Genomic DNA, 23,754 nt, shown 5'->3' on the forward strand with positions numbered 1-23,754 from the left:
AAGAAATTGAAAAGAAAAACAAAATCAATTTCCTGGGTGGCCAAAGCTGAAGGCTGGCTAACATCAGCTGGCCATCATTCTATCTACTTAGTCGTTCACTGTCTCTTCAGCAGTAGATGCTTTCTAGTGGTCAAAAATCTTCACACTTTGTGCTCCTTCTCCTATGTCCATCTACATGCCTCTATCCCAGACTCTCTTGTCTCAGATCTTCAGTATTTCTGATGAGTCCCCAGATCAGATGGCCAGGCCATTGGCCACAGCTCAAGAATCCATATACATTATCACTTTTGGCCACTCCTCCTACAACACAAAACGGATGACCAGGTATGCTACTTGTAACTGTGCCCTTTTTCCTTTCCAGTACCTTTCAAGGACACTCTGGAACATGGTTGTAGTGTTACCACATCTATATTGGCTTAAACCCATGATTGAACCAATCCATTCATAAACCAAAGCTTGAACTCTTCCTCCTCTTTCAGCTGATTTTCTGAGAACACTCATATGGGCATAGGTGCAAACAGGGGGAGAAGAGCTAATACAACTAATGTGGATGACATGAAGATTGGACTACCTGCTCATGTAGCTCACTCGTGCTCTCCTGGCCCACTTGGTCTTCATTGCTGGACATACTGTTTCCATGTTACGATAGTCTTTTGCTGGTACTCCAATTTTTTTACTTGAAAGGTTCAACAGAATCCTATTCATAAAGTGAGGTTCCAGATGCATAATTACTTGGTACCTCATGGCCAAGCAATCTGTCTCTACTAGAGCCCAAAAATATGTCAGAAGCTATTTCTCAAAAGGCATTTAATTGTATGTTGTGGATAACATGACCTTGATCCATAATTTCATTATGAGGCTTGTGTCAGGTTTCCCATAAGCTTCACACTACATCGTTTCCCACTACTAATATCTCCAACACCATAGTCTTCCAAATCAAATAACCCAAGAAACAGGACTGCTTACACCAAAGCTTGGACCTAATTTAGAGCCCTTCCCTGACCTGGGTCCCACTTAAAGTTGTCAATTTTTTGTGTCACCTAATATATGGGCCAAGTCGATTTCCTAGGTGAGGAATATACTGCCTCTAGAACCAAAGAGGTCTACCATGCATGTGTTCAATTTTTGTGGTAATAAATTCAGGATGCATGATGGTTTTTACTTTGGAATGGATATCCTGGCATACTCCTGAACATTAGACTCTAAAAATGTCACTGAAGTTTTCTTCATTGGACTCCTAAAATCTTCACTGAAAATTCAAGCAGGGTCCTGAATCTTTGTAGGGTTTATCGCCAACTCTCAGGAGCACACATGTAATACCAAGACCTCCAGTGTACTAGCCAGCTCTTGCTTGACCTGCCTGACCAGCATAAGGTTGCCTGACCATACTAAGGTAATGGATCATTGTCACGTTCCATGGGATGACCAAGCAGTCCAGATCTCTTTGGACTATATTATGATGAATGGCAGAGGAGTTAACATAACACTGAGGCAAAACTCTAAATGAATGTTGTCTGCACCACATGAATGCAACTGTTTCTGGCTTTTTCTGATTGAGATGGAAAAGAACGCATTTGCCACATCAATGGCTACATATCACATTCTTGCTCTACCAATGTTATTCTTCTAGCATAGCAGCTACAAACAAGGCTACTACTTGGTTAAGTCTAGGACAGTCTACAATCATTCTCAAGGATCCATTCAATTTCCTCAGGGACAAGACTGGCAAATTAACAGAGAGATGATAGGAACCACCATCTTTGTATCTTTCAGGTGTTTAATGGTGGCACTATCTCTGCCAGTCTCCCTCATCCCACAAAATGTGATCTTGTTTTTCAACTAATATCTTGGCTGAGAGAGTGGTGGAAGTTTCAGACATTTCCACTTGTCCTTCTCCACTATGATAATTCTTACCCCATAGGACAAGTATCCAAAGCAGGAGTTACTCCAACTACCAGGTGAATCAAGTACATACCTGGGGACTGGGGAAATAACCATTGGGTAGTTTGTAGACCTAGTGAGCCCATTGTGAGCCAGATTTTAAGCAGGATTCCATTCATTACCAGGTCCCAAGAAGCTTCCACTCTAACAGGAGCGCCATGAAAATGCTTTGGGGCTCCAAGTATCAATGTCAACTCGGAACTTGTGTCCACTAATCCTGGGTGTTCCTTTCCCCACATATCCCAACAAAGTGTCCACAAGTCTATGAATTCTTGATTATCTATAGTCCTATATTTCATCCCCTTTGATTAAGCACCCTTAAAATCTAATCCCTGGGCTATGCTACTTGCTCACAACAGTACCTGCATGGCTCTTTGTGTGTATATTCTCTTCCCTCACTTACCTGGCCCAGCACTTTTCCAGTTGGCTTATACTAGAATTTAACCTTAGTTATGGCCTAGTAGCTGGGAGAGGAAGTGAGGGCAGCTGCCAAGGAGAACACCTGTTGCCTTGAAGGGAGGAGCTTCTGCAGCCCCTTCCATCACAGGTGAAGAGTGGGCCAACTGTGCAAACTCCAAGTGTTCAGGAGAATCTGCAGAGCCAACATCTTCAGGGAAATCCATCCAGATATTGCCATCACACATCCCAGGGTCTCAGATTGGCCCAGTATGGGCTCTGACCTTGGCATAGCAGACCTGCCTCGCTGACCATTTCTACATTTCTGGAGCTCTGAAACTTCATCTATTAGATCTTCTGTTTGCCACTTGGCTAGACCTGTTCTCCACTGCAACAGATAAGGGCTTTTTTATAAACTACCAGAGAGATCCTGGTACATACAGAATAAGACATACTTATTTTGTAACTGCTTATTAATGGACATCAGTTTCTTATTATCCCCTCTGTAGGGTGCTGGAATACAACTTGGCAGTAACTGGCCAACTAAACTGTATTTGAAGGTGTTACTCACACCATATCTTTCAAACGCCTGGATTATCACACCTGTAAGGGCATTCCTCTTCACTGGGAAGTTTTTCCAAGTCACCTTAGGTGAGATCTTTAAGAATAGAACCACCACCATGTGCCAGGGACTATCTATACCATACATACTACTCAGGAAGGTGTCTCATTGCCAGATGGATGGTGAATAAGCCATCCCAGTGCCCATCTTACTACCTACTTTATCAGACCACTCCTGATATCACTTGTGTTAGTTTGAGTCCTCTCAGAAGCAGACACCAAGGTGGAATTGATGTGCAACGTATTTACTGGGGAAATGCCTGTGAGGGAAAGCTGAGAGGAGGCCAGGGGAGCCTGGCAGAGCCATCCTACCACGATGGAACACGAATCTCTGTAGGGGAGGGAGGGACGGAAAGAGGTTGGGGGGGGAAAGTCTTAGACTCTGTCTCTGCGGTAGTTCTAAGTAAGTTTCTGCAAGGCAACTGGGGAGTCTTTGGGGCTGTCTCACAGAACTGGGCCTGCCTTAATATCCCTGCCACACTCAATCATTGGCTGGGAGCAACTAGTTGGGAAGTAGGGCCTCATATAAATGTAGTAGTGGATTCACAATGCGGCACAGGCAGGCCATCAGTCAGCCATGCCCCCGGTGCAGCAAACCTGAGTCTATCTGCACAGCCAGCATAAATGTATAGTCTCTGACTTAGGAACTTGGGCTGCTACTCTAGGAGCACACCACTGCCCAGCCAAGCACTCTCCCTATAACAAAATGAGGCACTCGTGCCGCTTCCACCTCCATTTACAGAGTTTTCAGCCTTCCTATTCCCACAGGCCTGGATCCCAAACTCAAAACTAGTCTCATTGGGGCCAGACTGGTGGTGTAGTGGTTAAGTTCGCATGCTCCACTTCAATGGCCTGGGGTTTGTGGGTTTGGATCCTGGGCTCGGACCCAGAACCACTCGTCAGGCCACACTGTGGCAGCATCCCACATTAAAAAAAAAGAGGAAGATTGGCAACAGATGTTAGCTCAGGGCAATCCTCCTCACCAAAAGACAAAACAAAACCCATCTCTCACCATTTCATGATAATCTGACTCCCAGAGACTCCTAGGTTACCTAAGACTTTTCCTTTCCTCTCTCAGACCAAAGGCGGTTTATTTTTGCCCAGTAGTCTAGTATTTGCAGCTCCAGTTTTGGGTGCCAGAGTGGGTGTTTGATGCTCGGCTGTGCAGGGCGGAGATGGAAGAGATCTTCCAGTGGTGCAAGTTAAGGATTTGGGCGAGTACAGAACAGAGGACAAATATGGCAATGCTTCAAAATTTTACAATACTTCAAATTTTAACCTTTCTTCAGTTTACACTGGATGTGAAAATATCCTAGGTTTTAGTTAGTTCCTTTGCTAAAAGATCCCATTGGTTTTTCCTCATAATTGCAAAGTTCACCTGAAACCTGTCAGAGACCTGGAGTAAATGGCTGAACGACATTTTGAAGCATTGCCATATTTGTCCTCTGTTCTGCACTCACCCTAATCCTTAATCTGCACCACTAGAAGATCTCTTCCATCTCCGCCCTGCACAGCTAAGCATCAAACACCCACTCTGGCACCCAAAACAGGAGCTGCAAATACTAGACTACTGGGCTAAAATAAACCGCCTTTGGTCTAAGAGAGGAAAGGAAGAGTCAGGTACATATCTGGCGAGTGAGTATTCCCACTCATGGAGACCAGATAAACGACAGTCCGGGCTGGAGATAAAAAGAAGGCAGGATCTCATAGTTGTCTGAGTCATTTAATGTGGGGGTCATTAGCCACTTCTGGAATTAAAGAACCAAAAATAAATCACAGTACCATAGCTGGTATTCAGTGATGTGTCAGCAAAGTCATATTATATTTACTATATTCTATTTAACAAAACAGAGATTTAATACATTTGCACCAGAAATTATTAAATAACAATTAAAAATTTTAGAGCAAATATCTAGAATACTCATTTCAGTAGGAGTCTTCATTACTCCGTGGTTCTTGAACAGTGAGACAGACTAAGTTTGTATCTAGAATTAGACTCATATTTTAAATCTAATAAATATTGACATATGTGTTAAATTAAAATACTACTTTGCTATGTCAAGCCATATGTCATAAAAATATCAACCTACATTGAAGTGAACCTAAAATCCTCATTCACATTCACCACAAAACTTTATGCAGCGTAAATTACCTTTTAAACAAGTAAATGTCTCAATTTATACAGATTTAAGTGGTATAAGCTAAAATTCAAATTTAGTTTTGGTTCAATTTCTTGAACCCAAGAATTCAGCAGCCTGAAAATTTACCCAACACGCTCCAAAAAGATTGCATGACCCTCCATGCCAGGGGACCTTTGGACACTGACTGCACGGCAGGCAAGGCCTAAGCCGTTTGCCCAGGTAATGTGTCCTTCAACTGGAAACAGGTAGATTTGGTAAAAAGTCACTAGAAGAACATGTTACCACAAATCCTAGGCTGTTCTAGTCTCCTGAAGTAATTAACTTATAACTAGAGAAAGAAACAAAATTATGAATTATTTTATAGTGCATACATTTTATACTCTTTCATGAGAATTTTGTAATATTGCCACTTTGTATTGCCATTGTAAGAGAAATGAGGAAGCCCATCCTCTCAATGCCCCAAAAAGAATGGAAGTCATCACTATTATGATCCGGGACAGAAAAGAGAAGGCCTGCCCCGTGAAGGGGAAGAAGTAAGAAGCGTACATAGACCTTATCAGTGGCACACCTCTTTTTACGTTTCTTTCCTGAGGTTTCAGTTCCATCTAAGCTTTGGATATAATTTAGGGAGACAGACTGTATCGCAAAAAGCAGGAAAAGTGGTGTAAGTAACAGCTGATTATTACTCAATATTGAATCGAAAATTATGGAATTCACTGGAAAACACTTCTAAATTATTTACAGAGTTCTAAACTTCTCATTCATTGAATTAAAAATAATGTATCTATTAATTAGGAGACTGGAAAGGAGAAGAATGTCTCCTCTGATCTTTGCCCCAAAATTTTGCTAAAATACTCCATATTATAATATAGAATTTGCATAAATTTACTAACTTTCCTTAGGATGAAAAGACGGCTCAAATAACCATTCGTTCTAACATCCCAAATAATTGTTGCTATGTAAATTGTAGGCTTTTATCATGAAATAATTGAGAAATTTAGAAAAAGTGAGGAAGCCAAAAATAATTTAAATAAATCCAAGTTTAATTTAAAAGTCACATTAAATGAAGAGATGAATAAAGCAGCAGTTGCAGACTCATTAATAAAAGGAAAAAGTTGGCAATTTAAATGCATGCAATTGTATTGATATGCTAATTTAAATTTTATGTATAAGGGTAATTTAAAAGAATATGGAATATGTATTAATTCTTAAAATAATGCTTGTATGCATATGATAATATTTAACTAAAATTTTTATTAACTTGCAAAGAAATACTATTAATTTATAAAGAAAGTAGTTTTTCTATTCAACTATTAAAGTTCCAATTCCAACAAAACACACCAAAATGAACAAATAATTATGATTCAATTTAAAGTTCCATCTTTAAACTCTTCATAATCTTCTTTGGTAAACAGATCCAAAGATGGGTTGATCCTAAATAAAAGACGACAAAATTGAATCTTGTTAATGTAAAATGTCATAATCAGCAGTCACTGAAAAATCTTAACGTTTCTAAGACTGCAAAGTAACAGCTACTCTCTATATTTACTGTTTTGATAACTTTCACTTTCTCTAGTTGACCATAAAAAGTTTCCGATGGACTCAATGTGTAACTCATATTTTTCTTCTCCACTCCAACTCCTGCCAATACCCTTGGTGACTTCAACAGCCCCGTTTACAGCAACTACGTCACAGAAGCACAATATCCCAGGCCTTTCCAAGCCACCTGAGCTGCTCACAAGTAAGGTCATTGCTTGGAGGCTGTCATCACTTCGAGCTTCTGCTTTACTTCTAGGTGTTGGACTGACTCTTAAAATGTTCCTAGTGGACGCATTTCTACACTCCTGCTTTGTGTCCCCCTGCACTCTCACTGAACAAGGTCATTGCCCTCCTGTAGACTGCTGCTCCCTTGATCTCCTGCAAGCTTCATCAGTATCCCTCTCAGACCCACAACCATCTCTCTCGTTACTCCTGATTGAGCCCTAGAACCCCTCTTTGAAACTGAGATTCCTCTTCGTCCTGGACGTTGCCTCACATACTGTTCTCAGTCCTCTCCTCTGCCTCCATCCTCACATTGAGGTTTCCATCTGCATCTACTGCTAACACTACATACGACCTTTATGCAGTATAGATATTACACTAGCACCCATACAGCACTTCTAATTGCTTGCTTGGAATTTTCACCTGGGTACCTCACTATCACCTAAAGTTCAGCATGCCAAAATAAAACTCAGTACCGTCACAAAACCAGTTCCTTCTTTCGACTTCCTTCTTTCTTATCTACTCCTTCTCAAAACTCAGTATCATCTCTCTTATCCCTTATAGCTGATCACTTGTCTCCTCTCCGCCCCTCTGCCATTCTCATTTAAGTGCATTTCACTTTTCACTTGGACTGCTATTATAATCCTCAGATTTTCTTTTTCATCTCCTATCTTGCCCCCATTCCAAAGCTTTCACAAAATGACATCAGATTCTTTCTAAAATGCAGATCTGAGCTACTGCTTTAAAATGTTCTGTACTGATGATGTACAAGATATTTGCATATCTCTTATTATCTTTCCATAAAATACTTATTAGTGACAAAAGGAAATATAGTAATTATATATAGTAGAGAAATGGATAACCACTTAGCCAATAGATCAAAGTTATCATCAATAAGGGATAAATGAAGATCACAGACTCCAGATGTGATACTCTGAGAAAGAAGCAACATTAGCTAGATAATGTTCCAGCCAAAAATGCAAAATATGAATCAAATCATGAGAAGGCATCAGCAAGTCCAAAGTCTGAAAAATAACTGGCCTGTATTCTTCAAAAATGTTAATATCATGAAAGACAAAGAAAGGCTGAAGAACTGTTACAGATTAAAAACTAAAGAGGCATCACAACTAAATGCAATACATGATCTTGGACTGGACCTGGTACCAGGAAAAATATCCCATGAAAGACTTTATTGGGACAATTGGAAAAAATCGGAATATAGACTATAGGTTATATAAAAGTTTTATATCAATGTTAAATTTCCTGAATTTTATAACTACAGTGTGGTTCATAAAAAATATCCTTGTTCTTAGGATACACATACAAGTATTAAGAGGTAATACTTTATACACACACATATATACACATACACAGAGACAGAGTATAAGAATGCTAAAGCAAATGTGGAAAGATGTTAAAAATCTGTGAACCTAAGTAAAGGGTATTCTGGAGTTCTTTGTATTATTCTTACAACTTTTCTGTACATTTGAAACCAGTAAGATTAAAAGGTTGGGGTCCAGCCCGGTCGCACAGTGGTTAAGTTCCCACATTCCACTTCAGTGGCCTGGGGTTCGCCAGTTCGCATCCTGGCTGCGGACCTAAGCACCACTTGTCAGGCCATGATGTGGCAGACGTCCCACATAAAAAACAGAGGAAGATGGGCATGGATGTTAGCTCAGGGCCAGTCTTCCTCAGCAAAAAAGAGGAGGATTGGTGGTAGATGTTAGCTCAGGGTTAATCTTCTTCTTCAAAAAGAAAAAAGAATAAAAGGTTAAGAAAATGTCTCATGTTTATTCATTGCCAACTGAACACTGCCTTAGCCCAGCATTCAAATGAGACCCTTTGAAATACAGTCTCAGTATTATTTTTATAACTCTCTTCACTGTGACTATCTTAAACACACTTTAATCACACTGTACATTCCAGAACGTTTTCTTGGACTCCATGAACTTGCTCATGTCCGTGTCTAAAATATACTCCCCTCCCCCACATTCTCACTTATACAAATCTAATGTCTCTTTTCCAAGGCCCAACTTACTACCTTTACTATTACTTTCCAAACCCCACCAAACTGGATGTAATCTCTCCCTAAGAAGTTAATGAGCCCAGATGATTAGTCAACCAGGGAACAATTGAAAAGGAAGGGGGAAAGATGATATGCTCAGTTTAAAACATGTGGCATTTAAAAGTAACTGGAATAGCCTAAAGAAATTCAGACGTACATGACCAGAAAATGGGTGAGCTACCTCAGAGTAAAAATGTAAAGAGAGAGTAGGACCAACAATTACTCCTAGGGAAGCATCTGTTATTAGGTGGTAGCAAAAGGGACAAATAAAAAATACACAGAAAATATGGTCAGAAACACAGAAAGAGAACCATGACGTAGCCTCCAGAACACTAAGAAAGAAGAAAACTTTGAAGGAGAAGTAGTAAGATAATATTAACGGTGACAGCATGTTCAAAGAGAAAGAGAACTAAGCAGAGGTATGAAGAACAACAAAGCATGGAGCATGGAGAGAGTAGTTTCAACAGCATGGTGAAGATAGGGTCCCAACGACGTTTATCAAATTTCAACAAATATTTAATGAGTACCTCCTATGGCCAAATACTAGGTTTAGGAAGGAACAGGCTAGAATTAACAATGGACATATACTAAAGGTTGGAGAAGGTAGGACGTAAAAGGAAGGAAAGAAGTCTATAACTGTTATCTAAATGGGTTCTCACCAGAAGATAAGAAGATTCATCCTGTGTGATCTGAGTCTAGGAGGAAGATAAAATATAAGGAAAATTCAAGTTGGCGTCTAGCACTGATTTTCCCATTAATAAATACATATTAAGGCATAAGAGTTATAATACATTTTTAAAACAAAAGTATTAGTTTTTGTAATCTGGTTTAAAATTGTATTACAAAATAATGAAATACAAGGCTACCTTATGTTTTTAAGACGTTATTTCTGGACAACTCTGCACATTATTTTAAGATGTTAAATAATCCTTACAAGATTGCTTGATGTTTAGTAGAAGGCCTCTTGCTGAGGAACAAGAGAACCTGAAAAGTTCAAGTTATGGCCAGAGCAAAATTAGGTGTAATCTGGTATGTTTATTAAAGTAATTGGAGCTGGATTAACAGTAAGAACAATGTCCAGGTGTTTTGCACATTGCTCTGCCTATTCAAACATCATTTTCACTCAAAAACTACTGACTACTTTTTCCTTCCTAATCCTCTCTCCTGCCTCATTTTCCTTCTTAACTGAATATGAAAAGTAGAGTATCACTAATGTGAACATTGCTTTATATGCCATTATTGCAAGTAATTTATGCTATTATTGATGCAATATGATATGAACGGTAATGAGTTCCCAGTATTACATTGCTTACAGAATGGTACTCTGCTCTAATTATTATCTTATGAAAATATTCTTCACAAAATTAAATTCTACAATGGTTGACGTCAGCATCATGGTGGAGTTGTTCCCTTTGTCTTCCACCTCTCAGTTATAACCAGTAGGACATACATGGACCAACAAAGGACTCCCTGCACAGCACACACGAATGCCTGAGAGATCCATACATCTATGCACCTGAGGTGGGTGGACTGGACCTCTTAGAGGTGGTGTAAGCATGGGAGCAGCAGCAGCAGTTCCCGAGACCAGAGGCTCCAGGAACTGAGGTAACACCCAGGAGTCCAGGCAGCCCACGTTCCTGGAGGTGCCAGGAATCATTGCAGGCTTATGACCAGAAGCTCTGGGAACCATGATAATACGTGTGACCCAGGCCCCTCCCCCTTGCCCAGAGGTGGCATCTCCAACACTGATCCTCCAGCAGCTGAGGCTGCGCCCAAGACACAGATACTCTCCACAATGGTGGCAATGCCCGTGACATGAGGTTCTAAGAAGCACGGTAGCACTAGAGAACAGAGGCTGCAAGAGCCACCGTGGCACTTGTGGCGCAGTCCCTGTCCCTCTCCCTCCCCCAGCAGCGGTGGGTGGTACTTACAACCTGAGGCTTCAGGAAATACAGTGGTGCCCCTCACCCAGATCCCTCCCCATTGACCAGTGGTGGCGCTTCCAACACTGGCCATTCCAGCAGCAAGGGCTGCATCCAAGACCCCAAGACCCCAAGCAGCAGAGGCAGTGCCCATGACCTGATGTTCCAGAAACTGCACAGGTGCAAGAGAGCAGAGGCTTCAGGAGCTCCAGTGGCATTTGTGACCCAGGTACCTCTACCCCCATGGTGGTAGTGGTGTCACCCACAACCCCAGTCCACCTAGGAGCAGTGTCCCTGGCAGCAACGTTGCCAGCAGCCCTAGATAACCTTGGAGAAGCAGCACAGGTGGCACATGCAACAGCAGCACCCAAGCCCAGGCAGAGCCCACAGAGAGCCAGGTAACAGCAAGAGTGCAGCCCATGATCCTGGTACCCCCAGCTGCACAAGTGCCCACAACTTCAGCCCCCCACGCATAGAATTAGCACCTGCAGATCCTAAAACTTGGATGTGGCAGAGGTGCCTGTAACCCTGGCTCCTGCCCCATTCCTCCTCCCCCGACCACCATAGTGGGGTAACCCATGATACAGGCAACCCCAGAAGCAGCAGAGGTGCTGGCAGTCCAGTGATGCCAGTGGTGACATCCATGACTGCAGTGACATCATAAGCAACAAGGCACCAGCAGCCTCAGAGGCACAGCAGCACAACGAGGCACTGACAATGCTTCTGGAAGATGCAGAGAAGGGGGAAAAGTGTAGGCTCTCAAATACAATGTGAAGCAGGTCAGAATCAAAGTAAACAGAGCCTTACTCAAGTAAGAAAAGTGTTTTCTACCACAAATGTGCTAGCAGAGGAACAACTCATGAAGTACCATGAAGCACTACAGTAACACAGTAGCACAAAAAGAAAATGACAACTCTCCAGAAACCAAACTTGAAACCATGGAAGATTGCAATCTAACTAACAGAGAATTCAAAAGAGCTGTCATGAAGAAACTCAGTGAGTTACAAGAAAATTCAGAAAGACAGTTCAATAAGTTCAAGAGTAAAATTAATGAACAGAAAGAGTATTTCACCAAAGGGACTGAAACTCTAAAAAAAGCCCCACAAATTCTGGAGCTGAAGAACACAATCTTCCTCACCAAAAAAAAGAAAGAAAGAAAGGAAAGAAAAAAAGAAATACTAGCTGAGAACTTCCTAAACCTGGGGTAAGAACTGGATACATAAGTACATGAGGCTACCAAACCACCTAATTATCTCAATGCAAAAGACCCTCTGCAAGGAACATTATATTAAAACTGTCATAAGTCAATGACAAAGAAAAAAATATTAAGGGTGGCCAGAGAGAAGAAAATAACTCCCAAAGGAACCCCCATTAGGCTATCAGCAGCTTTCTCAGCAGAAATTCTATAGGCTAGGAGAGAATGGAATGATATATTCAAAATACTAAAAGACAAAAGCTGTCAGGCAAGAACACTCTATCCAGCAAAGTTATCCTTCAGATAAGGAGAAATAAAGGCTTTGCTGGACAAATAAAAGCTGAGGGAGTTCTTCCACTAGAACTGCCTCATAAGAAATGTTGAAAGGAGCCCTCTTATCTGAAACAAAAAGGCAAAGGTATATAATGCTTTGAGTAAGGTAATAAATAGACAGAATCAGAAAATTGCAACTCTATATCAGAATAGGTTAGTCAACACTTAATTATAACATAAAGGCTAAAGGGAAAGAAAGCATTAAAAACAACTATAAGCACTTTGATTTGATAACAAACTCACAATACAAAAAGGGATACTTTGTGACAACAAAAACGTAGAAGGGGAAGAGGAAAAGGACAGAACCTGTATAGGCAAATGGAGACAAGATGTTATCATCAGAAAAAGGACTACCTCACCTATTAGATCTTTTATACAAACTTCATGGTGACCATGAAACAAAAATTCAGAGTAAAGTCACAAAACATAAAAAATGAGGAAACTGAGAAACACATCACAGAAAACGAAGACTGAAATGGCAGACAGAAACACAATGAAAAAGAAACAATTGAAATATAGAACAAGAAGAAAACACAAGATAAAATGGAAATATGAAGCCCTCGTACATCTATAATCACCCTAAATGTAAATGGATTGAATTCACCAATCAAAATCCACAGAGCGGCTGGATAGATTAAAAAACAAGACCCAATAATATGCTGCCTCCAGGAGACCTATCTCAGCTCTAATGACAAACACAGGCTCAGAGTGAAGGAATGGAAGATGATAGTCCAAGAAAATGGCAACCAAAAGAAAGTGGGTGTAGTTGTACTTATATCAGACAAAATAGATTTCAAGCCAAAAAAAATAACAAGAGACAAAGATGGACATCCTGTAATGATAAAGGGGACATTCCACTAAGAAGACATAACATTTATTAATACATATGCACCTAACATAAGAGAATCAAAGTATACAAAGCAACTATTAACAGACCTAAAAGGAGAAGTTGACAGCAACACAGTAATAGTAGGGCACTTTAACACCCCACTAACATCACTGGATAGACCATCCAGAAAGAGAATCAACAAGAAAACATTGGCCTTAAATGAAAACCTAGACCAGAAGGACTTAATAGATATATATAGGACATTCCATCCAAAAGCAGAGGAATACACATTCTTCTCAAGTGCACATGGAACACTCTCAAAGACAGACTATATGTTGGGAAACAAAACAAGTCTCAATAATTTAAGAAGACTGAAATCATATCAAGCATCTTTTCCGATCACAATGGTATGAAACTAGAAATTGACCATAGGAAGAAAGCTGGAAAAGTCACAAATATATAAAGACTAAACAATATGCTACTGAACAACTATTGGATCAATGGAGAAATCAAAGGAGAAGTCAAAAAATACCTGGAGACAAATGAAAATGAAAACACAACATACCAAAATCTATGTGATGCACCAAAAGCAGTACTAAGAGAGAAGTATACAGCAGTACAGGCTCAAGAAACAAGAAAAGTCGCAAATAAACACTCTAAGGCTACACCTGAAAGAATTAGAAAAAGAAGAACAAATGAAGCCAAAGTCAGCAGAAGGAAGGAAATAATAAAATAAGACTGGAAATAAATGAAATAAAAGCTAAAAAGACAATAGAAAAGATCAATGAAACTAAGACCTGGTTCTTTGAAAATATAAACAAAACTGGCAAACTCTCAGCTAGATTCACTAAGAAAAAAAGAAAAAGGGCTCAAATAAATAAAATCAGAAATGAAAGAGGAAAAATTTCAACAGATACTACCGAAATACAAAAGATTAAGAGACTACCAAGAAAAGCTATATGCCAACAAACTGGAAAATGTAGGGGAAATGGATAAATCCTTAGAATCATACAACCTGCCAAAACTGAACCAAGAAGAAATAGAGAATTTGAATAGACCAATCACAAGTAAAGATATTGAAACAGTAATCAAAAACCTCCCAAAAAACAAAAGTCCAGGACCAGATGGCTTCTCTGGTGAATTCTACCAAACATTCAAAGAAGATTTAATACCTATCCCTCTCAAACTCTTCCAAATAATTGAAGAGGTAGGATGCTTCCTAACTCGTATTACAAGGTCAACCTTGCCCAGATACCAAAATCAAACAAGGATGACACAAAAAAGGAAAATTACATGACAATGTCCCTAATGAACAGAGACAGAAAAATCCTCAATAAAATACTAGCAAATTGAATACAACAATACATTAAAAGGATCAAACACCATGATCCTTTAGGATTTATTCCAGGGATGCAGGGGTGGTTCAACATCTGCAAATCAGTCAATGTAATACACCACATTAACAAAATAAAGAATAAGTCACATGACCATCTCAATAGATGCAGAGAAAGCATTTGACAAGATTCAACACCCATTTATGATAAAAATTCTCAATAAAATGGAAACAGAAGGAAAGCACCTCAACATAATAAAGCCCATATACAACAAACCCACAGCCAACAGCATACTCAACAGTAAGAAAGTGAAAGCTATGCCTTTAAGAACAGGAACAGGACAAGGATGCCCACTCTTGCCAGTCTTATTCAACATAGTATTGGAAGTCCTAGTCAGAGCAATTAGGCAAGAAACAGAAATAAAAGGTATACAAATTGGAAAGGAAGAAGTAAAACTGTCACTATTTGTGGATGACATGATTCCATATATAGAAAATCCGAAAGAATCCACCAAAAAATTATTAGAAATAATTAACCAATACAGTAAAGTTGCAGGGTACAAAATCAATACACAAAAATCAGTCTCATTTCTATACATGAACAATGAGCTAGCAGAAAGAGAAATCAACAATACAATCCCATTTATAACCACAACAAAAAGAATAAAATACCTAGGAATAAATTTAGCCAAGGAAGTGAAAGACCTGTACACGAAAAACTATAAGACACTGTTGAAAGAAACTGAAGAAGACATAAAGAAATGGAAAGATATTCCATGCTCATGGACTGGAAGAATAAACATAGTTAAAATGTCCACATTACCTAAAGCAATCTATAGATTCAATGCAATCCCAATCAGAATCCCAATGAAATTTTTCACAGAACTAGAACAAGGAATCCTAAAATTTATACGGAACAACAAAAGACCTCGAATTGCCAAGGCAATCCCAAGAAAAAAGAACATAGCTGCAGGTATCACTCTCTCTGATTTCAAATTATACTACAAAGCTAGAGTAATCAAAACAGCATGGTACTGGCAGAAAAACAGACACACAGATCAATGGAACTGAATTGAGAGGCCAGAAATAAACCCACACATCTATGGATAGCTAGTTTTCAACAAAGAAGCCAAGAACATACAATGAGAAAGAAAAGTCTCTTCCATAAACAGTGTTGGGAAAAGTGGACAGCCACATGCAAAAGAATGAAAGTAGACCATTATCTTACACCACATACAAAAATTAACTCAAAATGGATTAAAGACTTCAATGTAAGACCTGAAACCATAATACTCTTAGAAGAAAACATAGGCGGTACGCTCTTTGACACTGGTGTTAGCAGTATCTTTTTGAATATCATATCTCCTTACACAAGGGAAACAAAATAAAAAATAAACAAATGGGACTATATCAAACTAGAAAGCTTCTGCAAAGCAAAGGAAACCATCACCAAAACAAAAAGGCAACCTACCAATTGAGAGAAAATATTTGCAAACTATATATCCAATAAGGGGTTAGTACCAAAAACATACAAGGAACTCATACAACTCAAAAATAGAAAAACAAACAACTCAATTAAAAACTGGGGAGAGGAACTGAACAGACATTTTTCCAAAGATATACAGATGACCACCAGGCACATAAAAAGATGTTCAGAATCACTAATTATTAGGGAGATGCAAATCAAAACCACAATGAGATATCACCTCACACCCATCAGAATGTCCTTAATTAACAAGATAAGAAATAACAAGTGTTGGAGAGGATGTAGGAAAAAGGGAACCCTCATACACTACTGGTGGGAGTGCAAACTGGTGCAGCCCTGATGGAAACAGTATGGAGATTTCACAAAAATATAAAAATAGAAATACCATGTCATCCAGGTATTCCACTTCTGGTTATTTATCCAGAGAACACAAAAACACTAATTGGAAAAGATACATGCATCCCTATGTCATTGCAGCATCATTCACAATAGCCAAGAATTGGCAGCAACCTAAGTGCCCAATGGATGAATGGATAAAGATGTGGTATATACATATATACAATGGAATACTACTCAACTATAAAAAAGATGAAATCTTGCCATCTGCAACAACATAGATGGAACTTGAGGGTATTATGCTAAGTGAAATGTCAGATGAAGAAAGATAATTACCATATGAATTCACTCATATGTGGAAGATAAACAAAAAAACAAATACATAGATACAGAGAATAGATTGGTGGTGACCAGAGGGAGATGGGATGCAGGGAGGGCAAAATCAATAAAGGGGCACATGTGTGTGTTCATGGGTGGCAACTAGACTTTTGGTGGTGAACATGATGCAGTCTATACAGAAGTCAAAATATAATGACGTGCACCTGAAATTTATATAACGTTATAAACCAATGTGACCTCCAATAAAAAAGTAGATAATAAAAATAAATTTAAAAAATTAAATTCTGCAGATTTATTGACTGTCAAAATAGAAGCTGTCATCAAGTGACTGTCCAAAGAACCTACAGAAGCATTCAGCATGGCAGCATGTGTATTAGGATATGCATGGGAAGGGGATAAATAACTACTACGATTTATCAGTTCATGGGACATTATTAGTTACATAAATTGTATCCAACTTAATTGTTTGAGAATCCAGAACTTCCAATTACTTTAATAAACATACTAGATTACATCTAATTTTGCTCTGGCCACAATATCAACTCAACACTGATGAAATTTTAGAACATGATTTAATTTATGAGTGTTTTCCAGGAATGAAATAATGACATCAAGGTCATACTTCAAGGGCAGATTTTGTTAAATGCATTAAATCAGACTGCAGCATCCATGGAAAGGAAGTGACTACATGAAGTGACACCAAATGTATAATTTCATATTGTAGTTAAAATGTTTTTCTTCATTAATCTGCACGAGTTTTGTAATCTGCATTAAAGAGTTGGCATTAAAATTCAGATTTATGGGCCAGCCCAGGGGCATAGTGGTTGGGCTCATGCACTCCACTTCAGCAGCCTGGGGTTCAGGGATTTGGATCCCAGGCAGGGACCTACATACCACTCATCAAGCCATGTGTGGTGGTGTCCCACATACAAAATAGAGGAAGAGCGGCACAGATGTTAACTCAGAGCCGATCTTCCTCACAAAAAAAAATTCAGATTTAACAGACAAGTATGTGCCCTTTGCTCAGTAAATTCTAGTCAAGGCTCACCTTCTGCAGTCCTCCACTCATACCTACACCTGTGGTCTACTCTACACTCATTGCTTCAAGACGTTTGTACCTTTAATTGTGATGAACAGTGATAATACGGTACCCTCCCTACTATAGTCTCTACATCGAATGTGACAATTCAGAAAACTATGGGTCTCATGGGACCAAGGTAACTAAACTCTTATAGAAGCCAGTCTTTTTTAATACAATAAAATACAATGAATACTACAATAAAATAAAAATTGTGTTAACTTACTTTCACTAGATAATTGCTGGCGTTTCAGCCTGAGTCTATATTTTTCATTTTCTTCAAGCATTCTAGAAATGACTTTGTATACTCTATTCCATGCTAAAACCTTAAAAAGATAAGCACAGTTAAGGAATACTGAGTAGAGAAGCTGGAATACATTTTGATGGAAGGAACTGGGAGTGACTCAACTGTGTTGCATGTCAATGTTTATTATTATAAAGCAATATTAGCACTTAGAGACCTAAAATGTAACTGTAATTGTTTTCTCATCATCACTGAATTCTCTGGTCTCTTTTCCCAACTTCCTAGCATTTCCTCTTTGTGGTATTTAAATTAACCACCCTGGATGAAGTTTCCTTTCAAAGGCACTCTCTATAAAGTCCTGCCTAAATGGTTCCAACACATTCAGTTTTGTTTGGAAAGGTAACAAAAACAGTGAATTCCTATTCCTATGTCTAAACCACTGGGCAATGATTTGATTTTTTGACGTACCTTATTCTAGTCAAGAATTAAACATTTCTCCTAGGACATACCAAAGCAAAATTACTAGAGAGCACGAATATACTAAAATAGATAGAATGAGGACTATGGAAGCAAACAGATCGATCTAGGCTCAAATTCTGGCTTTGCCACTTACCAGTTGCTTGACATTGGGCAAACATTTTAATCTCATCTAGGAATAACTTCATACACTGGATTATTAGAATTTTGAAAAATATATGTAAAGCACTTACCCCCAGCGTCTGGCACACAGAAGTTATAAGTAAATATTAGCTACTGCTCTTTTCTCCTCATCCAAGAGGAAGTGGTTCTTGGAAGAAATATTTCTTAGTTCAGTGAGGAGATTAGACGATCACTCAAAATACACACACTGCAAGGATTAGTCACCTTACATGCTATTCTATACTATCCATGGATTATAAATCAAACAAACTTGAAGCTCAGAAACAATATGCTTTTCTGTGCCATTACCAACCAACAATTTCTTTAAATTGAAGTATAAAATGTATGGTGGAAAACCAAGATTGGTAGAGCAACTGAGGCCGAATATGTTTAAAACACTCAAGTTCCCATGACATCTGGACCACCAGAGGTGGAAATGATTCAGCAGTAAAGGCTCACCCTTGTCCGCTTTTCTGCTAGAAACTTAATGTATAGCCCTGGTCTTTAAAAGAGCAACATGACACCAATACAGATCCATTCTTCTTCTCTTGAAATCCATGATTTTCTTCTTATATTACACTATTTATGGGAATTTATTCTATTCTATGGAACATATATTTCCATGCTTTGAAAGATCTTCCAGTGGGTTACAGGTGGATTAAAATGTGTTTTATACCTCGAACACTAAAACGACTATTCTTCATGGTTAATAAATATTTCCAAACCCGGTTTCATTTCTGCTAAATTAATTGTATTTTCTCATTTCAGTAAATTTAATGTTTCAAAAGACGGAGCTATTTTTACTGTCTTGAGTTTCTTCACATATTTGTATTTAGAGAGGTTAATCTAAAATTCAGATATTGCTCATTCCCCTTTACAATGATATACCTTTTTCTTTTTCTTCAGTATTTTGGAAGCTTCATTCAAAGGTATCGGAAAATCAAACTTTTTAGCTAAATTCTTCTGAGTTAAACCTAATTTAAAAAAAAAAGAATGAGAAGGTAAAATATCAAGGTCAACACATATTCACCGTCCTGAGAATGGAGGCAATTATAAATGTCTCCTGAGCTGTCTTTGAGGACTTCTACATTTGTTGGTATATTTCTGATCATTTGACAATAACAGTTTCCAAAATAGCTAATACTATGCTGGGGGGAAACAAGCAACGAAACTAGAGATAAACTACCTTGGAAGTGCCTAGGAAATCTCCTTCCTTTTCTGATTTGAAAGGTGAGTCCCAAAAAGGCCAGCGATAGAGTAAACAAATGCCAGAAACCACATCTTGCCCCACTGAACCTCTACAGTCTCCTTTCTTCTCAACTTCAGATACACATCATACTTCTAACTACACAAAACACCTTGTTCTTACCCTCTCAGCCTTTGCACATGCTGTTCTATCTGGCTTTGACACACTGTGTGCATGCACATGCACGCACACACACACCTGGCAGACAAATTTCCACCTGCTCTTCCAGAAAGCTCCCATCACCTATTCTCTACAGGCTTCCTTCAAACACACACAGCCCCACACACAGCACTGGCTCCAGGAACACCTTGTTCACACCACTTAGTACACTTTTATTCCATGTGTTTATAATGCGTTTCCTCCACTAAGCTGTGACCTTCTGGAGGGCAATGGCCACGTGTGCCTTATGCATCTTTCCATCCACTAAACACTTTTATCAATAAAAGGAAGAATAAAAATAAATAAATAAAATTTCCTGCTCAAAAAAAAGTATAAAAAGAACAAAGAAAGCATATGTAAGAAATTATAAAGTTTTATCTTTACTATTTATTTTTATTTATTAATGAGTAAGAGACTAGACAAACAAAATATCTCATTAATAAATCAAAATCCTGTTTTTTAAAAAAATTAACAAAATAGACAAAACACTGGCTAACTTGATCAAGAAAAAGGGAGACAGCACATACATACAAAAAAAGAAATGACAAGAGGGACATAACCATTGAAACACAAGAAATTTTCCAAAACCATAAGACACTACTTTGCAGACCTTTATACAAATAAATTTGGAAACCTGGATGGAATAAATAATTTGCTAGGGAAATACAGATGAGCAAAATTGACCCATTAGAGTTAGAAAGCTTAAAGAGACCAATTTCCATTGGAGATATATAGAAAGTTTTTAAGGAATTATCCCACAAATAGCACTAGGCCCAGATGGTTTCACAGAAGAATTCCAACAAATCTTCAAACACCAGATAGTCCCAATGTTCTATTAATTATTCCAGAGCACTGAAAAGGAGGGAAAAGTTCCTAATTCCTCTTATGAAGTAAGTATAACTCTAATAATACCTAAACTAGATGAAGTACAAAGAGAGAAAAACTACAGATCACTCTCTCGTGAATACCACTGCAAAACTTCTAAACAAATTATTAGCAGAGTCCAACACTACTTTAAGAAAATAATACATCACAACCAAGTAGGATTTATTTCAGGAATGCAAGGTTGGTTCAATATTAGGAAATCCATTTGTATTACGTACCATATTAATAAAACTAAGGAAAAATGTTTATCTCCATATATCTGAGAAAGCTTTTGGCAAAATTCAACACCCATTAATGATAAAAACACTGAATAAAATAAAAATTGAGGGATACTTTTTAATATCTTAAATATATATGCCTTAGAGCTAAAGCCAATACCTTATTTAATGGGGAACACAAGAGGCATTTCCCCTAAGGTCAGAAACAAGGCAAGGATGCCTACAATCTCCACTACTATTCCACATTGCACTTGAGGTATTAGCCAATGCAATAAAAAAAAAATCTATTGTAGGCATAAGAATGGGTAAAAAAGAAATAAAATTATCCTTATTTACAAATAATAGTATATCTGAAAAATTATGTGTCAACAATAAAACTGACTCATAAAAGAATTCAGTGACGTACTAGGATCTAAGATTAACATACAAAAATCAATAGGCTAAGTGAAAGAGGCCAACCAGGAAAGCTCACATATTGTATGCTTCCATTTATATGAAATGTCTAGAATAGGCAAATCTATAGAGTCAGAAAGTAATTTAGTGCTTTCATGGGGCTAGGGTTGGGGGGAGCGGACAGAGCAAGGGGGAACAGTGAATGCTAATGGTACAGGGTTTCTTTGGGGGGTAATAAAAATGTTCCAAAACTGATTGTGGTGATGATTGCACACCTCTGTAAAAAACACTAAATTGTGTAATAGGTGAGTTGAAAGGATTCTGAATTATATCTCAATAACGCTATTTAAAAAAAAAAGCACAGGTGGGCCCTCTTTCAAAGGCAGGCAGGAGTTTTTGGGATAATGGAAATGCTTTGCATCTTGTTTGTGGTAGTATGTCACTAGGGTATATAACCTTGTCAAAACCCCTCAAAATGTACGTAAACCAATCCTAAACAAAGTCGACTTTTTCTAAAGATGGAGAAGCGTCACATCCACAAACAGTAAACATTTGGAGGACATGACGGAGGAGGAAGACCCATTTACTACAGCGGAGACGACCAAAGGCCTAGGAAGACACTGAACAGGATTATGTAAAACCTATAGAGGGACAAGTTGTAAATACACACATTCCAGAAAGACACAAACGTAGACTGAACACACGGAGAGCCATCCTCCGTTCTTAGAGAGGCCGGCTCCCCTTAAGCTCATCGCCAAGTCAGCGGCCCCGAAGGAACACAGCGCGCCAGGCCGCATCACGCCGGGCCTCGGGGCTGCGTCCGCCCCGTCCGTCTCCGCCTCGTCTCACACGACAGCGCCTGCCCCTCGCGCCCCTCCTCGGGCCGTCCGCCCGCCCCAGCGCGGCAGGGGCGACCTCGGGCCCGGCCTGGCCGCCCTCAGGGTTGCGGCCCGACCCAAGGCTGAGGGGAGGCCAAGGGTGGAGAAGCCCACCGCGCCCACCCGCCCCCCTGTCCCCGCCGCCCCTTCGCGCCACCTGCACGTGCCGCCGGCGCGGGGCTGCTCTGCGCGCTCGACGCCCGCTCGTCCGAGGGGGCCGCGGGGGGCCTGGGCCCGGGGCCGGGGGGCCGCCCTCCACCGTCCGGCGCGCCCGCCCGGCTGCATGTGGCCCCGAGCCCCGGGCTCCGGCGGCCGCCCAGCTGCAGCACACCGCCACACCGGTGCGCGCCGAAGCGGGCCACGTAGACGCAGGCCGCCGGAGGCCGCGTCCGCCCCCCGCCAGCCGCCGCCATCGCCGTCGCCGTCGCCGTGCGGTCTGTACCGCAGCCGCGCCAAGGCCCTCAGTCGCCGGGGCACCGTCCGCAGCGGGGGCGGGGCGGGGCGCGGGGCCGGACCACTGTTGGGGGGGGGGGGACTTAGGGGACAGACTCCTGTGAGGAGAGGGGGGAGGGCCACTGTATGGGGAGGCGGGCTGGGGGCCGGACCAGTGTGGGGGAGAGGGGGTAGATGAGGGGCCGGACCACTGTGTGTGTGGGGGGGGGCGTGCTTAGGGGACAGAATCCTGTGAGGAGAAGGGGAGAGGGGAGGCGGGCTGGGGGCCGGACCAGTGTGGGGGAGGGAGGGTAGATGAGGGGCCGGACCACTGTGTGTGGGGGCCGCTGAGGGGCCAGACCCCTGTGAGGAGGGGGCTGGACCACCGTATGTGGGGTGGGCTGGGGGCCGGACCACTGTATGTGTGGGGGGCGTAGCTGAGGGGTCGGACCACTGTGAGGAGGTGGGGGTGGGGTGGACCACTATATTTAGGGGCTGGCTAGAGGCCCAACCACTGTTGGGAGGGGATAGCTGAGGGGTCAGACCACTGTGAGCAGGAGGGTGGACCACTATACTTGGGGGCAGGTGGGGGGCTGGACTACTCTGTGTGGAGGGGAGCTGAGGGGTGCGACCACTGTATGGGGGGCGGGCTGGGGACTGGACCAGTGTGGGGAGTGAGTGGTAGATGAGGAGATGGACCACCACAGGCGGGGAGCTGAAGAGACGGACCCGTGTGTGGGTCCATTGTGTGGACAGTGGGGGAGTGGACCGCCGTGTGTATGGTGGCCAGGGAGAGGAAGGGCTGAGACAGGACCACTTGGGGGGGGGGGGCAGATGAGGGGACAGACCACTGGAGAGGGGAGCTGAAGGGACAGACCACTGGA

At 40.6% G+C, this 23,754-nt stretch overlaps 1 protein-coding gene across 1 annotated transcript; it reads right to left on the bottom strand.

The window, feature by feature from the left end:
* Positions 1-4,662: 4,662 nt before the first annotated feature.
* C14H5orf47 (chromosome 14 C5orf47 homolog) lies at positions 4,663-22,931 on the bottom strand. Its single transcript, XM_023617216.2, has 5 exons — positions 22,596-22,931; positions 19,548-19,633; positions 18,003-18,102; positions 9,585-9,620; positions 4,663-6,533 (listed from the first exon to the last, which is right to left on the bottom strand). Exons 1-4 carry the CDS (start codon positions 22,849-22,851, stop codon positions 9,601-9,603), a joined length of 462 nt encoding a protein of 153 aa, XP_023472984.2. The 5' UTR covers positions 22,852-22,931; the 3' UTR covers positions 4,663-6,533; positions 9,585-9,600.
* Between the last annotated feature and the right edge of the window lie 823 nt (positions 22,932-23,754).

This window comes from Equus caballus, chromosome 14 (assembly GCF_041296265.1).
Source record: "Equus caballus isolate H_3958 breed thoroughbred chromosome 14, TB-T2T, whole genome shotgun sequence".
In the NCBI taxonomy this organism is placed as follows: domain Eukaryota; kingdom Metazoa; phylum Chordata; class Mammalia; order Perissodactyla; family Equidae; genus Equus; species Equus caballus.